Source organism: Leiobunum rupestre, chromosome 9 (assembly GCF_980474605.1).
Source record: "Leiobunum rupestre chromosome 9, qqLeiRupe1.1.hap1, whole genome shotgun sequence".
In the NCBI taxonomy this organism is placed as follows: Eukaryota; Metazoa; Arthropoda; class Arachnida; order Opiliones; family Sclerosomatidae; genus Leiobunum; species Leiobunum rupestre.
The window spans coordinates 16,121,307-16,142,132 of NC_143392.1; the positions used below are offsets into that span (position 1 = coordinate 16,121,307).

At 38.3% G+C, this 20,826-nt stretch overlaps 1 protein-coding gene across 1 annotated transcript; it reads left to right on the forward strand.

Annotated features, from left to right (window-relative positions):
• The first annotated feature begins 972 nt into the window (after nt 1-972).
• Nucleotides 973-20,620, forward strand: Msr-110 (DUF3736 domain-containing protein Msr-110). Its single transcript, XM_090159468.1, has 6 exons — nt 973-1,346; nt 1,410-1,568; nt 19,420-19,542; nt 19,609-19,701; nt 19,768-19,873; nt 20,400-20,620. Exons 1-6 carry the CDS (start codon nt 1,263-1,265, stop codon nt 20,450-20,452), a joined length of 618 nt encoding a protein of 205 aa, XP_090015594.1. The 5' UTR covers nt 973-1,262; the 3' UTR covers nt 20,453-20,620.
• The last annotated feature ends 206 nt before the right edge of the window (nt 20,621-20,826 follow it).

Here is a 20,826-nt window from a genome sequence, read left to right on the forward strand (position 1 = left end):
TTCTTTATTATTTATAATTCATATTTTCCCTATGAAGTAGGGGTGTTGATTTTTTAAGGTTTTATACCCGTTTTTCTTGACAAATTTATTAATAATTTGAGTTTATATAATTCTAGTTAATATTAATCTTTATTAAATTGAATTATTAAATAATAATAAAATTTAATTTCAATTTCTCTGAATTGGAATTTCTAGAGAAATTACTTTCGTTCATTTTAATTAATACGCTGAAGTATCATCACGTGATTTAAATCCTGCTAATTCAGGGTTGGCACTTTTTTGATTTTTGAATAAAAACCAAATCAATCGAGTTTCTTGATTTTATGTAATTTATTAATTTTAATACAATTAATGGCTCTTTTCTTGTATAATTAACGGTGATTTTACTGTGATTAGCTAGCTAATATTAAATGATATAAAATCTTAATTAAATTTAATTACTATTTAATATTTTAGTTTGCTCAGATTTTCTATGTATTTTATTTTTTTAAGAACCTATTTTTTGCAATTTTTTATTCCTCCATTAAAATACAATGTGTGTTTAAATCAGCCAGCTATGAAGTAGGTTAAGAAAATCATTACATAGCAAAAGTCTGAGACTTTTGATAGCATAAGTCTATGTATTATTATCTCTTCCAAAACGTATTTTGTAAAATCAGCGCAAATCGGCGAAGGTGCATTTTTCAAGCGAAGATGAATACTTCTAATATAGTAATCATATACTTCTGATCAAACATATATTACCGTCTTTGATATAATACTATCGCGTTATATTTGAAGAATCTATTACGGTACTCAGTTCCGTTAGAAACGTATTTATGAAGAAACCCCGTCTAGAATGGGCCCTCTTAGCGAAGATTATGAAAAAGTGCGTAGGATATCTCGTTATTACTCGAAGCAAATTTGATTAAGGGCGGTGTAGGGGAGGCGATTCCGACCATGCGGATCAAAACAACGCTTTTAATACGTAGAAAGGACGCGGTGAATAGAAAGCGTTGAGAATTGTTATTAAAATGTTATATTAACTGGCAGAAAGCTATTGGTCCATTCCCCGTCGTTACGGTCCGCGGACTGCGTGGTACCTTTTCGTACTTTGTTTGGCTTCACCTAAATCGGGTTTAAGGGGCTCGCGGAACAAAAACTACGCGTTAAAAATTTACAACGGCCCAGAGATACTTGCCAGAAACCCACACTCTCCAGCCGCGCTAAGAAGTGCTTCAAGGTCCCTCGTATTTCCAAGTCCCGACAGATTACTTTCCAATATGGATAAAGCTAGAGAAGCTGGAACTATGGATTCGTACGCTTCTGACGGACACAGTATCGCGTCTTCCGATTTGCCTCCTCCGGTATGTTGTTAATCGTTACTAATTGCGTTTCGCGATGGACACTAATTATAAATATAATTGCAGGCGTATCGAGCGGTGGCTTCCGCCAACGCCTTGAAAGTGGCAAAGCTGGCGGCCATGACCTTGATCACGATGACTTTTATGGTTGGTGTTATAGTGCTTATGGGAGTTTATATTAAATCCAATTCTTTGGATTCTTGTCCCTGTCTCGCCGCAGAAACGGTAAGCTCGTTAATCTTTTCTTCAGTTACCGTAAAAATACAGTCAGCCAGGCTAATACCGAAGGCACCACCTTAGGCCTAAGTCATCAAGCGACTTTTAAAGCCATTAAGTCAGGTGGCCGGGTTACAATGCGTTGGCAGGGTGGTGGCAAGCCCTGCAAGCCACGCGAGCCAACAGCTCCCTACACTAACTATTACCAGGATATTACCGTTAACCTCAACGTTGAGGTGTCAAGGCTGGTTTTCATTTGGTCACAAAACGACGTAACACGCGAGCGATGACGCAAAAATTACCTCGTGAAAATCAGCCAATTGGCATAATTAAGTTACCCCTCAAATACGTATATACATTTTTCTCTGACGGTAATCACATCCAATCACTGATTTCACTTTTAAATTTCGTTAATATAAATTACCCTCCTCCTTAACACCAAAGATAATATAGACCTCGTACCCTAGATTCGAAAACACTGCCTTGCGCGTAGTCAATAGCGTTAAGGCTGGTTTTCACCAGGGCAAAAACGCCACAACGGTGACAGTCGACGCAAAAATATTGCATTAGGCCTAACGGGAATTTTTTGCGTCGACGTTCACCGTCGTGGCGTTTTTGCCTAAGTGAAAACCAGCCTTTAACCCACTTCCTGCCTGAACTCCGAAAATATTATTTCCTTAATTACCATGGAAACCAACATGGAGGCCGATTTTCCGGGTAATCTCTTTGTTATAAAACTGTCGATCCGAAAGCTCTCCGAATTTGAATCTAGGGTATGAAGTTCTATAAAAACTTGTGGAGGTTAACGGTAATAGTGAGTGTAGGGGGCTGTTGGCATGAAGGGCTTGCCACCACCCTCCTACGCATTGTAACCCGGCCACCTGAATTAATGGCATTAAAAGTCGCTTGATAACTTAGGCCTAAGGTGGTGCCACGGGTATTAGAATAGCTAATTATTCTATTATCTTTGTTAACTCTTAAGACCTCAACCAAAAGTTGAAAAACCCTAGCTACGTCTACCATTTTATTCCAATAGACAATGTTCATTCCTATTACCAGACACAGACTTACGTAATTTGAACTTATACGGGTAATTATAAATTAGAAATAGACGGGGAATTACCACACTACGTTTTGAAACCGTAACTAATTTTCCCTTATGGTCACTAGATAGTTTTAATAACTGTCGTAAATTTTGATTTAAAACGCGGTTTTTTTAATCGGGGAAGAAAACACTTTGAATTGGCATACTTTTTCCTTCGTAAAAAGGGTGATTTATTGGTTCCGTTGTTAAGCAACCTCTAACTTCCAACAACGCGCGCTGCTGGCAGGTTACGTCGAGACACGCTTGATAAACAGTGCGCAATTAGTTCCAAACATACAAACAAAACTTATAACTAAAGTTTTTTTTAAAGCAATAGAAAAGGGCGTTTTTTCTTTAAACGCCTAAAGCGCGCTGTGTCGTGAAAATGTCATAAAGGCTAGGTATTTTTAAAAGACGGAAGAGACGGATGAAATACTCCAGTCCATCAACAAAAAATCAGCATTCGTTTTTTCTCCTACTAGTCCAACAGAAAATCAGGATTATTTTTTTCGTATTTATCTATTAGTCCATGAAAAGAAAATCAAGATAATTTTTTCCCTATTATTATGCTCTTAGATAATCAAGAGAAAAACTTGATAATTTTTTCCTGTCAAACTTATCCTTCTCGCTAGAGAGAAGGGTGTCTATCCGGTGATTGAGAATTTCATTCTCAATCACCGGATAGACACAAAGAGCTTGGCTCCCGCCGTTCACCCGCGCCTATCCCGTTCCTCCCCCACCCGCGCCTCTCTCTCAATCACCAGAATTTCTAATCACCAGAATTTCTAATCACCAGAATTTCTATTCACCAGATTCTCCCGTTCACCGGTTGCTTTCCCCCAACCCCCCATTCACTGGATACTTTATCTCTCGTTCACCAGCTCCTTTCCCCCATTGCGTTCACCCCTTCTAATCACCAGTTGCTTTCCCCCATCCCCATTCTCCAGAATTTGTTTTCCTCGCGCAGATATCTGGAGATTAGATTTTTACCCGTTTGCTTATCGCTTCAGAACTCCTTAATTTCTAATCTCTAGGCAATAATAACAAGTTATTTTCAATTTAATTAATTTCCAATTTTATTTTACTTTTAATTACATGATTGCGTAAAACAGGTTCTAATATTAGACCGACATTATAAATAACGCGTTTAAATCGCATTTTATCAATATAAAAAAAATTAACTCGATCTTCGTAAGGAATATGTACAATTTCATTTAATGGGCTGAAACGAACTACCTTCTGCAAGTGCGGATTGTATAAATAATTTTAATAAAAGTTCTACCTCACCACGTCTGACCGGAATAGATATGAAATCGTCATCCTCCAGTGCCGCTGCCCTTGGTGGTGCCGGGATCTCCCATTCTTGCGAAAGGTACTTTTTTTCCGATGGTGAATTATCCCTCGACGGACAGTGTGGAAAGAATCTAGCATGTTCCCATTCTGGTACGTCTCCTGATTCCCATCCTTCTAATACGCCATGGCACTTGTAACATCGTACTTCATCGCCCCGCTGAATATAGTAGAATCCAGCCTTCGCTAGTTGTTCCTTAGTAACGTGGGGGTTTCTCCAGTGACGAAAAGTTTCAAGTCGATACGCTTCGATGTCCATACTGTAAACTGATAGTTTCTATAAGCTATTGTCAACATTCTTAAGCCTAATTGGTTAAGCCTAAATTTCAATAAATGTTTTTTCTATTTATTTTGGTTAGACTCTAAGACTATTTGACTAGAATCTAAGTCTATTTACTTCAATTTAAACAAGGCCTAATTTCCCTCTACAGTAAAATAATAAAGTCACTTACTTTTACGGAAATCCTTAAGCCTTTGCCTGTAAATAGAGTCGAGAAGGCGGGGTACGGAGCGCGAAAATCTACGTGTCTCTTCTCGATGAGGTCCAGGAACTAAAAGAACGCTGAGTCGTATATCTAGAGATCAAATAACACTCGAAACTTCAAGTAAATCCTGATTTCTCATTGGCTGAAATCAATTGACGTCACGGGAGAATGTAAAATGTAACCAAAAATAGAGGTTACTGCTCATCGGTTAGCGAAAAAAATTCGTCACGTGTTAAATTAGGCAAATTAGAATAGCTGAAAATACATTGCGCTTACTTCGCACTAATTTACTTCTGATACAACTTTGATAAAAATTAATCCTGTTTCGGGGGGAACCCCCCAGGAGGAAATCTTAGAGACTATTAACTCGGTAGAATACACTATTTTAGCAATTGCAATTGCATATAATCCTTGTTATTGTAATGTTTGATATATACTGAAATGATTATTGTTGGATAGGAAAATAAAAGAATCGTGATAAATGTTAATTTTTTTATTATAAAATAATTGGGACGATGAGTAGTATCCTACTGGAATGTATTTCGCCCTCATCGTCCCAATATAATTGATGTTCCCAGACTTGAAGAAGCTTCCTGGGCTCTCCAACCTCAAAGCTAACAGAACAATACATAAAATTTTAACTTTAGTACAGTATAAATAATTCGTGAAATTTAATTTATTACCTTATTCTAATCTCAAATTTAATTGTATCATCGCTCGCGCTTTGCAATACAATTCCCTTCAATTCTTCAATTCTACATGAAGAAAATTAAAATCTAAAATTTTTGTTCTAAAAGTTATTTAAATCTTAAAATAATATTTACCTCATTTTGATTTCAATTTAGTTTTTGCTCCAAGCAAAGAAAAAGGTTGGAATAATTTGTTCTAATTGATTTACTCCCTTTTTATACCATTTTCCATCCCCACCAACTCCTAGCCCCTATATCCTATCTCCTTCTTTTCCGTGATGAAATCTAAGTTAGTGATTGAGTGTGGAATCTATTCAGTGCGGGTAAAGTCTGTAAATTTTTCCATTGGTTAAATAGTGTTCGTAGATAATTAATTTCGTGAGACTGGGAATTTCCACCATCTTCCTCTTAGCGTACGTCACGAGAAGATGGTTTAGGTTCGTGCAAAGTCTAACAAATTTACAGATAAGAGTCCGCATTGTAGTACGTTCTTGCATTGGACTGGTTGACTTAACGAAATTCTGGAAAAAAAAGGGTAAGCGATTTTCAATAAAGAGTCTTTTTTTTGTTACGTTTTTTTAAAGTATTTATTAAAAAAGTTACATAGGAAAAATTGTTTACAATTGTTTTTTTCGCGTACATGAGTTTATATTATTAAATAAAATGGCAGAGTCAAATTTCAATCTTTTTTATCATTACAAGACCCAAAGCTAACTAAATCCCTGTTAAATTATCTAAGGCAATGTTTTTTTCACCAATCTTATTTTGCGTGTACTAAAGATATTTTGTTAATGACGGGTAGAAAACATATTTCAATGGTTCAAGACGGTCACAGATTTCAATGACTTTTAGAAAGTACTTTAAATAGAACGTACAGGAATAATGCAATAATATATTTCTACCAATGTTTTGTTTTCATGCTAGATTGCGTAAACCACCCACGTTGTCCTAACTAGTTTACCAATACTTTCTGATTCTATTTTAATTTTTTTGTTTTTGGATGGTTTATTTTATTCGAAAGTAAATGGTTTGGCGCCCATAGAAGCGCGCGCATGTTTTCGAGAGAGGTCGGGTCATATCTCTAAAAGATACCAGATAGCGTGGGAATATATTGTTTTATCCTCTGGAACCGGATTTTTTCCAGTCAGTCACCATACCTCTCTCTCTAGCTAATGGATTCGCTAAATTCGATGTGATGATTTTTCTAGCATGATTTGCGAAAGATAAAAATATCTTGCTGTCGTTTTTTTCCCAATTTTTGGAAAACTTTTGGTAGTACGTTTTTGTACTCTGTCCTTTAGTTCTATGCAAAATATACATTACGCAATATTCGCCGCAAACGTTACTAGTTAGTCCTTGCAATCGTCTTTTGCTAAATGTCCACGTCTTACACATTGAATTTAAATATTTTCTGATTGTGGGTAAAAATGGGGGAAGCCCCATTGAATCAAAATAGAATCCCCGTTTTCGGCCATCGACGTAGACGCAAATCCAATGAGAACCTGTTTCGCCCCTTTTATCAAAATTAATGATAAGCGATTGCGGATATTTCACCATGGGTTTTAAATTATCTGAAGAAAACACGCCTAAAAAGTTCGGTGTTTTATACAGTGCCTGAGATAAGTCCACGTTTGTCGTAGTCATTTTAATAGTCTCGAATAATGTTCCTATTTTTATCTATCTGTAAACAAGATTGAAATTCAGCGTACACGATAACGACCGTAGAATCTTTTAAAGGGGTACCAAATCCTAAATCTAAACGTAGTTGCCCTCTCTTTACGGGGTTCCAAAACGTGACGTCACTGGCCGAATTGTCGGGGGTTAAATCAAAAGCATATAGGGCAAAGCCTAGAGGAAAGTGAGCCAACGCAATGTGATTTCCCCCGTCTTGGTAGAGTATCCCAGATCCCGAGAATAGCGAATGATAGGCCAGCGTAAATTGTTTACTATTAAAATTAGGGGTCAACGCTTTCGAAGGGATTTGTTCGTTATCAACGTATAGAGCCAGATAATTTAGGTCGAAATTTTCAAAATTATAAGGATTAGACTTAACGGAGCCCTTATACGCTTTGTTGGTGGCTAAACCAATAATGACTCTGTTGGGCATCGGACCTAAGAATATATTGTCAAAACTATCGTTCTGAATAGAACTAGCTAATGTTTTAACTTTAATTTCAGTACGAGTAAAGGGATATTTGGCATTGCTACGTAATAATCCTTGCTGATGGGCTAATAAAATTTTAGGCATAATTTTAACTTTACGTACAATTAGAGCAGCGTCTATAAATTCGACTTTATACGCGTCGACAGAGTCGCTAAAAAGGGTAAAATTATCGCTATTTCTAGTGAGTGAAACCTTAAGTTGTACGCCATTAATTAAATATTTGTTGAAATTAAAAATGTCACAAAAAATGTTCCCGTAAAGTTCAATTTCTTTTGATTCAGCAGCTAGAACCTGACGTTTTATGAATCCGGCGTTTGTTATCAGATCCATACTTCCAGCCGTGTCATCGTACCATCCAGATGTCGCAAGGTGAGTGTTTTTTGCATCGTACCCAAAGTTGAGCAAGGTTTCGATATAGGCCCTATAGGGGTAATTTGAGGCCGATGGTGAAACCGTCGTATCATTGAGTTTCACTTCGCATTGTTTGAATAGCGAATGCAGAGAATTGTTCACGAGCGAAACGTTAGACCCGGCATCCAAGTTGTCACCGTTGGTTTTGACGATTTTTACTTTACAATATATCATTGTCATTGCCAAATCTGTGTAAGAGTCTCCCGTACCCGGTACCACGAATTCGATGATAGAACTGCTGTCGATAGATGAAATTGGCTTACACCATACCGTTTGACCTTTTTCAACGCTGAGTTGAGTTGGTAGTTCGTTGAAAATATTTAATTCGCTTTTAAGTACTTCCATTTTTTTTTAGAGAGCAAAAATATCGCGAACCGTACGCGTGAACTTGCGGCGTTTAACTGAACTCTTTTTCTTCTTCAATGGTTTCTTAGTAGTTTTTCTTCTCTTGCGACGACCCGAACCTTCTTGCGCTGCCATTTCGTCCACAGTTTCTGTCATTCGTTTATTGGCTGACGTTTTTAAGTCCTGACCTTGCAAGACGTCTCCGAGTACTTTCTTTCCTGTAGAAAGAGCCCTTTTTCCCACGTATTTGGCAGACTGTTTTAGGAATGGGAATACAAACCTAGCTAGCCCTGAAAAAAAGCTACCAATTCCGTGTCCTTTTTGTCCCGCAAACCCAGAGAAATAAGGTAAATCTACTCCTCCCCCCGCCTGATTTAAATAATATTGCATGTAGGGACAATTTCTATCAACGTACTGATAAGCCATTCTTTTTTTTTTTTACTGAGCTCGTCGTAAATGTACTTTACACGTGACTGAACCAAACTGAAATGGCACGAATTCACCTAAACTAGTTCTTATATTAATGTCGATACAGTCAAAATAATTTCTACTCAGTTTAAGGTAATGCGGAGAATCGAAAGTTTTTGAAACGGTTGATCCATTGGGGGCGTTTTGGTCTACAACAATTGTTCGCAAAAGGGGGGCTAATGTATCCCCAACCATTTCATTTCCTACCAAATCGGAATACACGAACATAAGATCGGGGATGAATAAGTTTAATTGCATAGGGGAATCTGATCTGAATGCTACCTTAGGTGAAATATCAGTAACATTATCTCTAAATCCTAAAATTTTCCTCAACTTTGGCGATAACTCGAGTTGATAATAATGTTTACTATAGGAAGTGTATTGTACGTGTCCACTTTCTAAACTATATTCAAATTTTCCTAATGAATCATTATCGAACTCTGAATTAGCGCTTTCCTTTAAATCAAGGTTCAAACTTTTAATACTTTCATTAAGTACTGCCAAAAGTTCATGAGGATTTTTGTAGTAGCCCTGAGGTATCTCGCGGAAGTCGTAGGTATATTTGTAATCTACTATGTGGGCTGGAGGTTTCGATAGTAATTCCTTAATTTCTATTCCACATCCCATTGGCTCGCTTACGTTATAAAAAGATAAAGGATAAATAATTTCTACCAGAGCAATTTCCCAATCTCCGCGTAAACTAATGGGTTTGGCCAACGTTGTAGAATACGAGGCTAGAGTATTTTCTGAATTATTCTTATTCTTATCTCTAGTATTACTAGGAAGAGTTATGTAAATCCCAGACGTCATCTTGATTAACCCAACTATTAAACGATGGAGGATATCCTAGCCAACTAACGTACAATTGTTTTACTCCGTTTTTAGTTCTCTGACGTAAAATCTTGTTTAACTTGAACGAACGAGGCGCACTGACCTTTTGAAGCTCTCGAAAATAGAACGTTCCTTTTATATCGGTTTCTGCCAAGTCTTTTATTTTATAAACGGGTGGATGTCTTTTAACTATAGCTACGACTTTAAATATTTCTTCGGTATAATTAGCTTCGAAACCCTTTTGAAATATCATTTTAGTTGTATTTATTCTAACCAAATCCCCTACTTGGAATTGCGGTTTCATTTTCAGTTTCTTGGCATAATATTTAGAGTAGATATTATTGTACACACGTAATACGTTATTTTCCGAAACGTCATTAGGGGCCATTTTAATTGAGCTATGATAAGAGGAATTGTACGCTTCGACCAAGTCCTGTAAGACTTCCAAATATCTATTTGTGGAGTGATGGGTAAAATATCTATACATTTTTGTTTTTAACGTTCTATTAAACCTTTCTACGATAGAGGCTTTTATTTCGTCATTTTCGGTACTAAAAAATTTAACTTTATTCTTTTTGAAATATCCTTGTACTTCTTTATTCCTAAATTCCGTGCCCTTGTCCGATTGAAATTTATATGGAATTCCGTCTTTAAAAACAATTTTTATATTTTTCAAAACCTCTTTCCCCGATTTAGTTTTAAGAGGTAACCCCCACGCTTTTCTACTAAAACAGTCTATAATTGTTAAAATGTATTTGTATCCGTCATTATCTGCCTCTAACGAGCGCATATCGTTAATATCAGCCTGGTATTGTTCCCTTATATTACTAATTACTATTTTATTTCGTTGAAACTTTTTATATTTCGGCCTATGCATCGTAAAAGCGTCGATTCCTCTTAACCATTTTTCTACAGTTTCCCTACTTAAGCCGTGAGACTTTACGGACTGGAATAACCTTTCAGCGCCTCCGAAAGAAGCCGGATGCTTCGGGTTAAAATATATTTTTTCTAAAATAGCTTCGCCCATACTTTAGACTTTTGCGCGCGACTCCTTGTTTGTTTATAAGAGTGAAGAGAAGAGTCAGACGTGGAGGAGGAGTGATCTCGGTTAAGGCTACGAGTGGGACGGGGCTTATCTGTCCTGCGCGCACGCCCACTTTGAGGAACCGGATACTCGCGTTTAACGGGAGAACGTCGTTGTCGGGTTCTCGGAGCTAGCGGGGAGGGAAAGCCTTGGATTGCCGGTGAAGAGTTAAATTGGGTTAAATTGGAAATAAACGCGAAATATCCGATAGGTTTTGGGTGGGTTTTAGGATTTAAATACGCTTTGGTAATTTCGCTAATATTGGAACCTTTAATAGGTCGACCGTTTATTACGAGCTCCCCGTTTTCATCCCACCGTATTCTTTCGGGTACAGTTTCCAACTGATCCACCATGCTTTGCGCTTTTTGGTAATATATCAAAGGCAAATCGTCTATCCAGTCCCTACTTAGCGAGTCGAATGCGGGGGCAATTTCGATTTCTTTAGGAGCCGAAGCTTGCTTACGTAGATTTCCGTGTGTCATTAAAGCTTGTTCGTATAAAATCCATTTCGAGGCGTCGTCTAAATCTTTCATATTTAATATTTGGTCCATCTTAACGTCTAATTCAGAGACTGTCAGAGCGAGGGGGTGCGGGAACGGGTCTGGCTTTAAAACGCCGCTAGGGACGAGAATCATTTTTCTGGCGTGTTTCATTGTTTACTACCAAATATAGAACCAAGAAGGGTTGAAACGACGGGTAGAAGAAACGAGAAAAATCCGCCCCCAGACTGAACTAACAATTTCTTTTTACTTTTCCAAGCTACCCGCTTACTAGCTAGTTTTCGAAGGGTATTTTTATGACGAGATAACCTGGTTTTTTGGGTATTTGATAGTTTTACGTTACCAATTAAAGTGTTATGAATACATTCACTGATAGCGTCTATGAGGGATTTGTCGGCTTTAGCTAAAATGGCTTTTCTTTGAACGGGTTTGCAACGACCGAGATATCGGAGAGCGTCTCTCTCGATACGTACTCTACGAGACATGATTCATAACTGATTGAAGTTACGAAATGTAAGTTCTATTTATTTATTTAGGGAGATAACCGTAGCACGTTTCTCCCGGTAAAATATTAGTCAAGACTCTTTGATCTTCGGGACAAGTTTGAGTTAAATTGAATACTAGGTAACCGTGAGGTCTCGAAGTCGCGTCTTCGTAAGCGTCAACTACAAAACGCCACTTATCAGGGAACATTTGTCTAGCGAGATAAGCCACTTGCTGACGGTCTCGGGGACTTTTCAATAAAATTATGTAATGCGAATTCAGGGATATGGATCTGCTATCTTTTGATTGATGGAATAAGTTCTGTGTAATAAAAATAACGCTTAGAGAACGGTGATGGGTGCCTTTCACGAATAAATCACCAATTTGACCTTTACTCTCGCTCATCTGGTCGTCGATAACTAATAATATAGGATCTTTTCCGTCATAATCAGATAAAACAGGCAATCCTTCTTTAAAAACTACCCTGTGCTTCATTTTATCGTATAGAGCTTGCCATTCTCCGTAATACCAATGTATTTCTTTGAAACCCGGAACAAACATTTCCTCTTCGTGATTAATTATAGATTCAATTAAATAGCTTTTGCCACTCTGACTCGGGCCTGCCGTTACGCAATTAAACGGATGAATAAATTGCATGGTTATCTCTCTTCGAGTACTAGCGTACAAATGAAAATGTAAATTAAAATTCGGTTAAATTTATGGGACTCTTCAGCGGAGGAAAAATATAATCGAATAACCTATTTCATCCCTTACCCCGTATAGGTTTGATATTCACATTAGAGTCGCAAGACTATATTTACTTTAGAGTCGTAAGACTGAAACCTATATTCACTTTAGAGTGGAGAGACTAATTTTAAACGAGAATTAGCGATTGGAGGGCTCTACGTCCCCGGCCTCAGGAGCAAATAGATTCGCTTTATAGCCGTAGGGTACCGTAGTGAAGTCGTCCAGTAACCGTACCTTGTCTACGACGGGTCTATAGATTTTAGTACGGTCGACGGAAACGACCGTATGATCGGGTAGACGCAAAATCTGCCTCGGCTGGGGTACGGTTACTGGCTCGTTCGTTTCTCCGTCGACACCTATTAATCTTTTAAGCGTGTCCATATTAACCAAATCTTTAATGCCTTGATTTATACGGAACCCTTTGACTTTCATTTCGTAGGAGACTTTACCGGTCGTAGGGTTCAGTACTTTAAAGGCGTAATTTTTTGCGCCACCTGTTGCCAATTCTTGGATGTACGAGCCTTTTCCGTACTTTGCCAACTCATCGGTCATGTCTCCGAGATAGTTGCCCGTATCAATCTCTATTCCATCTCGTTCTTTTAGATAAATGCAACTATCCGTATCATAATAATACGTAAGCTGGCCTAATCTCCTTAAATAAGAGTATAACTTGATCCTAGCCATTGCGGTCGTATAGGCAGCAATTACTACGTTCGTGTTTGGGTAAACAAGATCAATATCTTTCAAAAACGCCCACTTGATCACGCAATGCGTTTGACTTAAGGGAATAACCGATTTAACTTCTATGTCTGGGTCTAAGAATAAATCGAAAAATTTTTTGGGATCGCTAATAATAGCCGATTGGTCTTTGCGAGGGTTTAAACCAAAACGACCCCAAAAAGAGTTAAGACAAAGCTTCGCGATGGTACGAAGACCAGGGTTCTTTTTAATATTGGTAGGATCAAGTTTTACTCCTTCCTTTTCGTAATATTCGTCAACGTATTTCTTAATCTCTTCATCGGTCTCTATTCCCGCGGGTAAGCCGCTGGATTCCTGTTTGAGTTTAAGAAACGCGTTGACGTACTCGGAGAAAAGACCGCCCTCTTTCGATATCGGGTCGTATTTTACTACCTCGTATTCCCAAATTTCGTGAATAGAAATGACCTTGTAACCCATTTCGATTGCCAACTGTACCTCGTCTGCAACCCAAGTACCAGTTATTTGTCGCTCTGAGTCTTCGTGGGGACAATCCTGCTGGTTTCGAGACTCACTACATTTTTGGCAGTTGGCAAACACTAGTTTCGATCCTATTCTTTGGGGTAAAACGGGATGGTAGAGAGCTTGAGGCGGTAACATTGTGGCTTTTATTAATCCGTTTACGGTAGAAATGTCAGGGAAAGGAGCTTTTACATGTATTTTAGGGTGTCCCACGGGTAACTTGCAATACTTGTTACACCACGGATAGAGTGAACAAATATCAATGTATTTAATTTCCTCCCCCTCTTTACACTTGTGATGTAATTTCAAGGCTGACGTACGTCCTCCGAAAAAGGCTTCGCGGGGGCGGATTGGTTCTTTAATTTTTAATTTTAAATTTTCGGTAGAAAGATATGCGTTGATGGCGGGGTTAGTACTCCGCTCAGCTTTGAAAGTACATCCCCATTTTTCATGGACAGTGTATCCCAATTGTTTCAAGCGGTTAGTGGTAGCAATGGTTGACGCGTATCGCGAATTATGGGTCTGAGTGTTGTCGCCGTATAACGCTAAGTTTCTATTGATAGGAAAACACTTTTTACACCCGTGAAAATAACATCCGTGATATTGAAACACTTCGTTATCGAGAAGTCCGTCCACGTTAATGTTAAGAATTCTAGGTTCAAATCCATTAAAAGCAGACTGAATTTCCTTCCCTCGTAAGTGAGACATCCATTCAAGCCATTCGATCGCTACAAAACTCTGGTTGCAGTTCATACGATAGCCGAAAGGGGGCACTACACCAATCGTATCGGACTGTAAAAAGTGTTTCCTAAAGATAAAACTGCATACTCCCGCAATCGTTATCGCAGTTAAGAACGGGTCTATTTCAAATTTATCCATGAAAATAGAACGATATGATAAACAGCCTTGCAAAAGAATGTTTACGTCCTGGCGACAGTACCGGATTAAATCTCTTTTATAATCAAAATAATTAAAGTTGGGGTCCGAATTTCCGCAAGCTTCGGACCGGGAATCGTTATACCACTGGATAAATTCATCGTAGGCCTTACCGCTTAAACGATTAGGGTCGTACGCGTCCATCGGAGGCATGTCATTATGTAGTACGTAATTGGTTTCGTTCGAACGGGCTGGATCAAATTCATGGTCTACGGTATTAAACAGTAAATGCGGGAAATGTCCCTTATTTAAATTATTATCTAAACCAAATGTGGAAACGAATTGAGAAAGGGCAAAGGGCATAAAATTTAAGGAATCTAAGAATTTTAATTTTTTATACTGTACATTCATGAATTTGGTCCCGTCTGTCAAGACTTTAGGGGTCCACTTTAAATCGACCATTTTACGTACTATAAATTGCGCGTCGTAACCTTTAGCGTTATGGGCAATACATATTATCTTATCAGCCACTCTGTTAAGCGTACGAAGATACTCTAGAAAGTCGCCGACGGGGTCTTTTGAGAGAAATATTTTCTCCCGAGGACCACTACCGCATTTAGCGCATGCGTACTGACTATCTTTTTCTTCGAAACAGAATTTACACGCTTTTTGCGAGACGCATAAAATTGGTTCGTGAATCAAAGCATTGGCGTCAGTACGATTTGTTTGTTTACATTCCAAGTCATAAAAAACAAAGACTTCCGTTTTTGGAGTACTTCTCTTAGTTGGTGGTGATTGTTCATTGTCGGAGTCGTGGACCCGTTTATTATTGCTATTTATTCGAGAACGAGTAGTTTTATCGGCAGAATCTTTACGGTCGGTCTCTAAAGGTTGCATGTAACATAGATGACCTGCGGGGTTAAACTCACTACACGAAAGACAATAGGTCTCTCCGCAAACGTGTACTGCCTTACGCTTAAACATACTGATAAATTTTCCGCAAAGATTACAAACGTAAATTTTATTACATAAGGGCTCGGGTCCTGATAAATGGTAATCGTAACAATTTTGATTAGGGAAAACTCTTAAACATGTTTGGCAAGTTATTTTATCTACGTCCTTCCTGCAATCTTGTTTTCTACAACAAGCGTGACAGAAAAGAAGGCATTTATGGTCAGCGAGATGATTAAAACCTACTAAACATTTTTCGCAAAAGTAATTAAACGCGAAAAGGGGTTTGGGGTTAGTAATTACGTTGAAATGTGTGTCAATATTTAGAAGATAAAGACGTTTGCGGAGAGGTCCTTCTAGTTCCCTCTCTTCTTCGACGTCGCCGAAAATAACTAAGGGTACGGGATCGCGTAATCGAAAAACGATAATACTGTATTCGGGCAAGATTTCTTGGAACCGAGTTAAAGCGTCCGGACCCGCGCATTCTTCGTCTGTTAATGCAGAATAAGCCAAAAGGGTCCTAGCTTCGCGGGTCTGTAATAGCATTTCAATATTTTTTCCTCTACACTGTCTTATAGTAGTATATTTTCTTTTAAGTTCTCCATCATTTTTATTTTCCATGTATTCTCTATGAGCTATGGCTACTACAAGAGCGCGTGCTAAACAAATTTTATCCTGGTTATTTATCGTTATCGTGCAATGTTTATAAAAAGAAAACTCTTTTTCAAGGGAAATCCCTAACCCAACTGATCTAATTCCTCCTTGCGGTAATCTGACTCGATTAAACGTAACCGTAACTATTCCTTCAAAAAAACTACCATCGTTCTCGGATCTATAGCTTTTTTCATCGATATACGTCATCAACCATTGCAAGTCTAATTGGTCCCGACGCCGGAAACTGACGTTAATTTGAAAACCGGGGTTAGTGACGTTCACGAATGAAACCGAAACCATATCTGAAGGCAAACAGTCCTCTAATAGGGTTTCCATCAATATATAAATACCATTTTCTATATTATTTTCTAACCGGACATTTAAAGTCCGTCCCATTAGTCCAAAATTTGGGAAATTTTGGATATTATTATTCAATATTTTAACAGAACCTGGTAAATTAGGAAAGGACGGAGGCGTTATTGGAACGTCAACCAACCCACCTCCAACTTGAGGAGGAGGAGGAGGAGACGAAGTGGGGGCAGTCAAATTTGCGTTCTCGGGGTTCGCGTTTTTCTCAGCAGTCTGAGACGATGGAGGTGAATACTGCGGAGCTCGTGAGGGGCCTGCGACCGCTATAGGGTCATTATTACGCTGAGGGGAAATATTATGAGGTGGCCTACTACTACTACTACTACTAGCCGTACGAGCAGCTAACAACGCTTTAGCTTCCTCGAACATTTCGGCTGCCCTTGCGGCTGCGGCTGCAAGTTCCTCCGCGTCCCGTCGGGCAACTTGTACGTTCTCAGCTAAGCGCTGAATGCTGTCCGTACTGAGGGACGACATGATAAAATTATCTTCCAAAGATAAAGAGTGGCATGTGTCATCTGATTCTAGAAAGGGTGAGGGAGCATCCATAGGCGTATACGAGGGCGAAAAACGTACTTCGGCATGTGGAATAGAACTAGGTCTTAAAAGGGGTGAAGGTAAATTATCGATAGGGGGCGAACAGATTTGATGGGTTAGTTGATATTCTCTAAGATAATCTCGTACCATTGTCATTTCTTTTAAACGTTCCAATTGCGAATCAGTTACTGTAGTTAAGGAAAGGGTAGGGTCTTGGGTATCAGTTAAATCTATTATTTCCATTTCTGGAGAATCGGGTAAAGTTACTATGGGTACTTCCGGGAACTCGTTATCAGTTATATCAATCAATTCAGGGGAGTCGATTATAATCATTTCCGGGGTATCAACTAAATTAATTTCTGGGTATTGTACACCTTTCATTTTAATGCCGATTTACTTAAACCTTATTCAAAAAATTACGATAAAAAAAATCAAAATAAACTTACGTAGAGAGAGAGAGAGCGCGCTTCAAAAATCCTGGTACTAGACGCACAAAGAACAACAATAGAGTGACGTTCCCCCGGTTCAGGCGCCCCCCTTATATAGGGCCTAGGGGAAGATAGTAAGCTTATCTCTTATTCCCAAAGAACTTGTTCAGTTCTCGAGAATATATTAGGGTTATGCTAAAATTTATACTTATTTTCGCAAAATATTCCATTTAACTTCATTTCCGATATGGACACTGAAGTACAAACATCTGCCATAATCACCGTCCTGAAACAACCTTCTAAAATTATAGCCGTAGTGATTATTTTAATTACAATTTTCTTATTTGAGTTCATTTTGTGGTATTTTGAAAACGTTTCTACCGTAAAATTGTAACTTTTTTCACTGTAGCTCACAAAATGGTATTAAAAGTATACTAATTTTATGTTAATTTCTATTAATTGTATTGTTTTCTAGGATATGATTGCATCACAAGCTCTCGAAAGGAAACTACAATGGGTTTTTTTTTCTTCTTCCAAGTGGATTAATATGTGACGTCAATGGGGATAATTAGAGGCAGTTTCGAGCACGGGACGGTTTAATTTCGAGTGTCTAGAACTGTTATCTCAGAGAGAGAGAGCCGATAGAATTTGAGGGTTATTTGAAGTTTAGATCACGTGATGAATTAATCTCAACAAGATAGGAACTGATTAATCTCCCATGCGTCATTTCTCTCTGAGACGCTGAACTGAAAAGAAGTGCATCCGCTTTGCTCTCGTCATCTACCGTAAACATGGAAAAACGATCTATTGGTAAGCATTATTTTATTAATACTATTACTATTTCAATGGACAAAGGCTTAACATTTTCATTTTCTATAGCCGAGACGCATACCGTATCCAAACGCAGGGGCCAAGAAAGACGTATCAACATAAAAATCACGTTAGGAGGATCAGTCTACATTTCTTTTGGTTTCGACGGATCAAAATTACAAGTTCTCTTCTTCAAAAAATCGAACGAAAATATTCTGTTCCTGACCTCCGAAGCTTTCACCAATCTACTCTCTCTTTGGGGAGAGCTTTTCGCCGCTACGCAAACCGGAGCATCGTCTCTAACCCACAACATCATCGACTATCACGACAACAACGTATCCATCGTCGCCACTACCAACAACATCAAATTGAACTCTGCCTACGGTCATGTTCTGGATCTGGGAGCTCGCGAAATCGGTGAGTTCCAAAAAAAAATTGATTTTATTCGGTTTCAAATAAATCTTTTAAACGAACATAAAAATGTTATCGAATGCATGTACTTAGCTATTGTTAAAAACCTTAAAAAAATTCACGAATTATTATATGGAAAACCTTTCGAGGGTTTATTTTTGTACCCAGATCAATTTAATTCGTACCATCAAGTAAAATCTTATTTTGGCTGTTTTAAATCACCCTCGGAAGTACTACAAGATTTTACTAATTTACTCGTAGATAATCAATTAACCTGTAAACTTAGCTACTTTAATTTGTTTTCATTGTGTAATGCACAAGATAACCATCTAATGGAATATCTGATAGTACCTACTAACATGTAAACAAAGTTCTAAAATAAAATAAAAAATTAATTAAATTGAAAATAACTTGTTATTATTGCCTAGAGATTAGAAATTAAGGAGTTCTGAAGCGATAAGCAAACGGGTAAAAATCTAATCTCCAGATATCTGCGCGAGGAAAACTAATTTTGGAGAATGGGGATGGGGGGAAAGCAACTGGTGATTAGAAGGGGTGAACGCAATGGGGGAAAGGAGCTGGTGAACGAGAGATAAAGTATCCAGTGAATGGGGGGGTTGGGGGGAAAGCAACCCGTGAACGGGAGAATCTGGTGAATAGAAATTCTGGTGATTGAGATGGGGGCGCGGGTGGGGGAGGAACGGGAGAGGCGCGGGTGAACGGCGGGAGCCAAGCTCTTTGTGTCTATCCGGTGATTGAGAATGAAATTCTCAATCACCGGATAGACACCCTTCTCTCTCTCGCTGAATTCCTAATTAATTACTTACCGATTGAACCACAATCAGGCTCGTAACGCCGAGCCAAAATGGATTGTTTAACGCAACTTACACCAACATTTTAAGACGATAAACCTAAACAATTTCATGAATAATAAGGACAGTGTCTCGCTTGTCTCGTTGACCTTTCAGTTACCAAGTCCTCAGGGTCTCCGTCGAGGTCCTTCCGGTGCCGGCATCGAGTTGGAAGGTTCGCCGAGCAGTTCCAAATCTACCAAGGTTCCATTTAACTTCGATTTGGACACCGAAACCGGGGTACTTGACCATTTAGCGAACAAACGTTAAAGCACGACTTAACTGATACAATATTTCCCGGTACAGAACATGTTGAAGGGCAACAACAAGAAAGCTAATGTCAACTGCGTTGTTGAGCGCAAGAAGGCCACTCAAATCATCACCCACGAACCCAAAATGGCGAGTTCATATTTAAGCGTGAAATTTAACTACACGGGTCATTAATGTTTTTGGCTATCATTTTAGATCGTTACCCCGTTCGGAAATTTGACCTCTGACCCCCGTTTGACCCATATCGTTGGCGAGAAAATGATTTTCACTTGTAACAACGGCAAGAAAAACGATAAGAAGGGTATGTTGCGCTTCTTTCTGGTGTAACGAGCAGGCAATTAGAATTTTCATCATGACCCTGACATTTATAATTAGTAAACAGGTTTTCTGACAAACTGATTTAATAGTGTCATAGTGAATTAATAAAACAAACTGGTTTAGTATAACTTAAATAAAGAAACTCGATAGTAAGGGTTCAAGAAATTAATAGAGTTTATTAATATTTTTTTTGTCTGAAAGTGTTAGCTAGGAGCAACAAACACAAGGAGAACGCAGCTAGCCTTTAAACACGCTAGGGCAGTGTTGTGTACAAATTTCATTGGACGAACCTTTACGCTGAACGTTTTACGAGCGGGGGGGAAGACAATTTTCGAATTTTCCCCTTCCGACGGCAGCAGGCGCTAAAGCGTCTAACCAATGAAAACTGTACACAACTTTTGACGGGTTGCGTTCTCCTTGTGTGAGGTGCTGTGTTTGTTGCTCCTAGGTGTAACCATTGAATTGAGTTTATATTTTGATTTCAACACTAAAAATAACATATTTTATAGGAAACCGAATCAAGAGGTCAACCGGAATGTGTTCGTGCAATTGCGCCTGCTAAAAGCTTTCGTAACCAAATACACAAAAAAAAACACAAAAAAAATACTTTATTTTTATATCTACTTTCTAACTTTTACTTTTAAACCAGGGTAGATAAACAATGTAAAAAAATAGAAAACCAAAATAACACGCGAAATGGATCGTTATCATGGTTCACCAACTGTAAATAAACTCTTTTTTTTAAATAAAGCCTTTTTATGTTACATTTGATTAAAGAAATAAAAACAATAAAAATAGAACTAGTTGAACTTGAGAAATTAGGTCAGCTAAGCCTGGCGTATAAGTAAATTTTTGGTTTTACGTATCAAGAAAAGGTAGGGAGTTGCCTTGTAAAACAATTGTTAAGTTTTGAGCTAACACAATGATACCAGCGGG

Excerpts from the sequence above, each read along its gene's own strand:
- Msr-110 (XM_090159468.1), top strand. The coding sequence starts at position 1,263 with ATGGATAAAGCTAGAGAAGCTGGAACTATGGATTCGTACGCTTCTGAC. Across the intron at positions 1,569-19,419 it reads CCTGTCTCGCCGCAGAAACG|TTACCAAGTCCTCAGGGTCT; the intron begins GTAAGCTCGTTA and ends TTGACCTTTCAG. Across the intron at positions 19,874-20,399 it reads CAAGAAAAACGATAAGAAGG|GAAACCGAATCAAGAGGTCA; the intron begins GTATGTTGCGCT and ends CATATTTTATAG.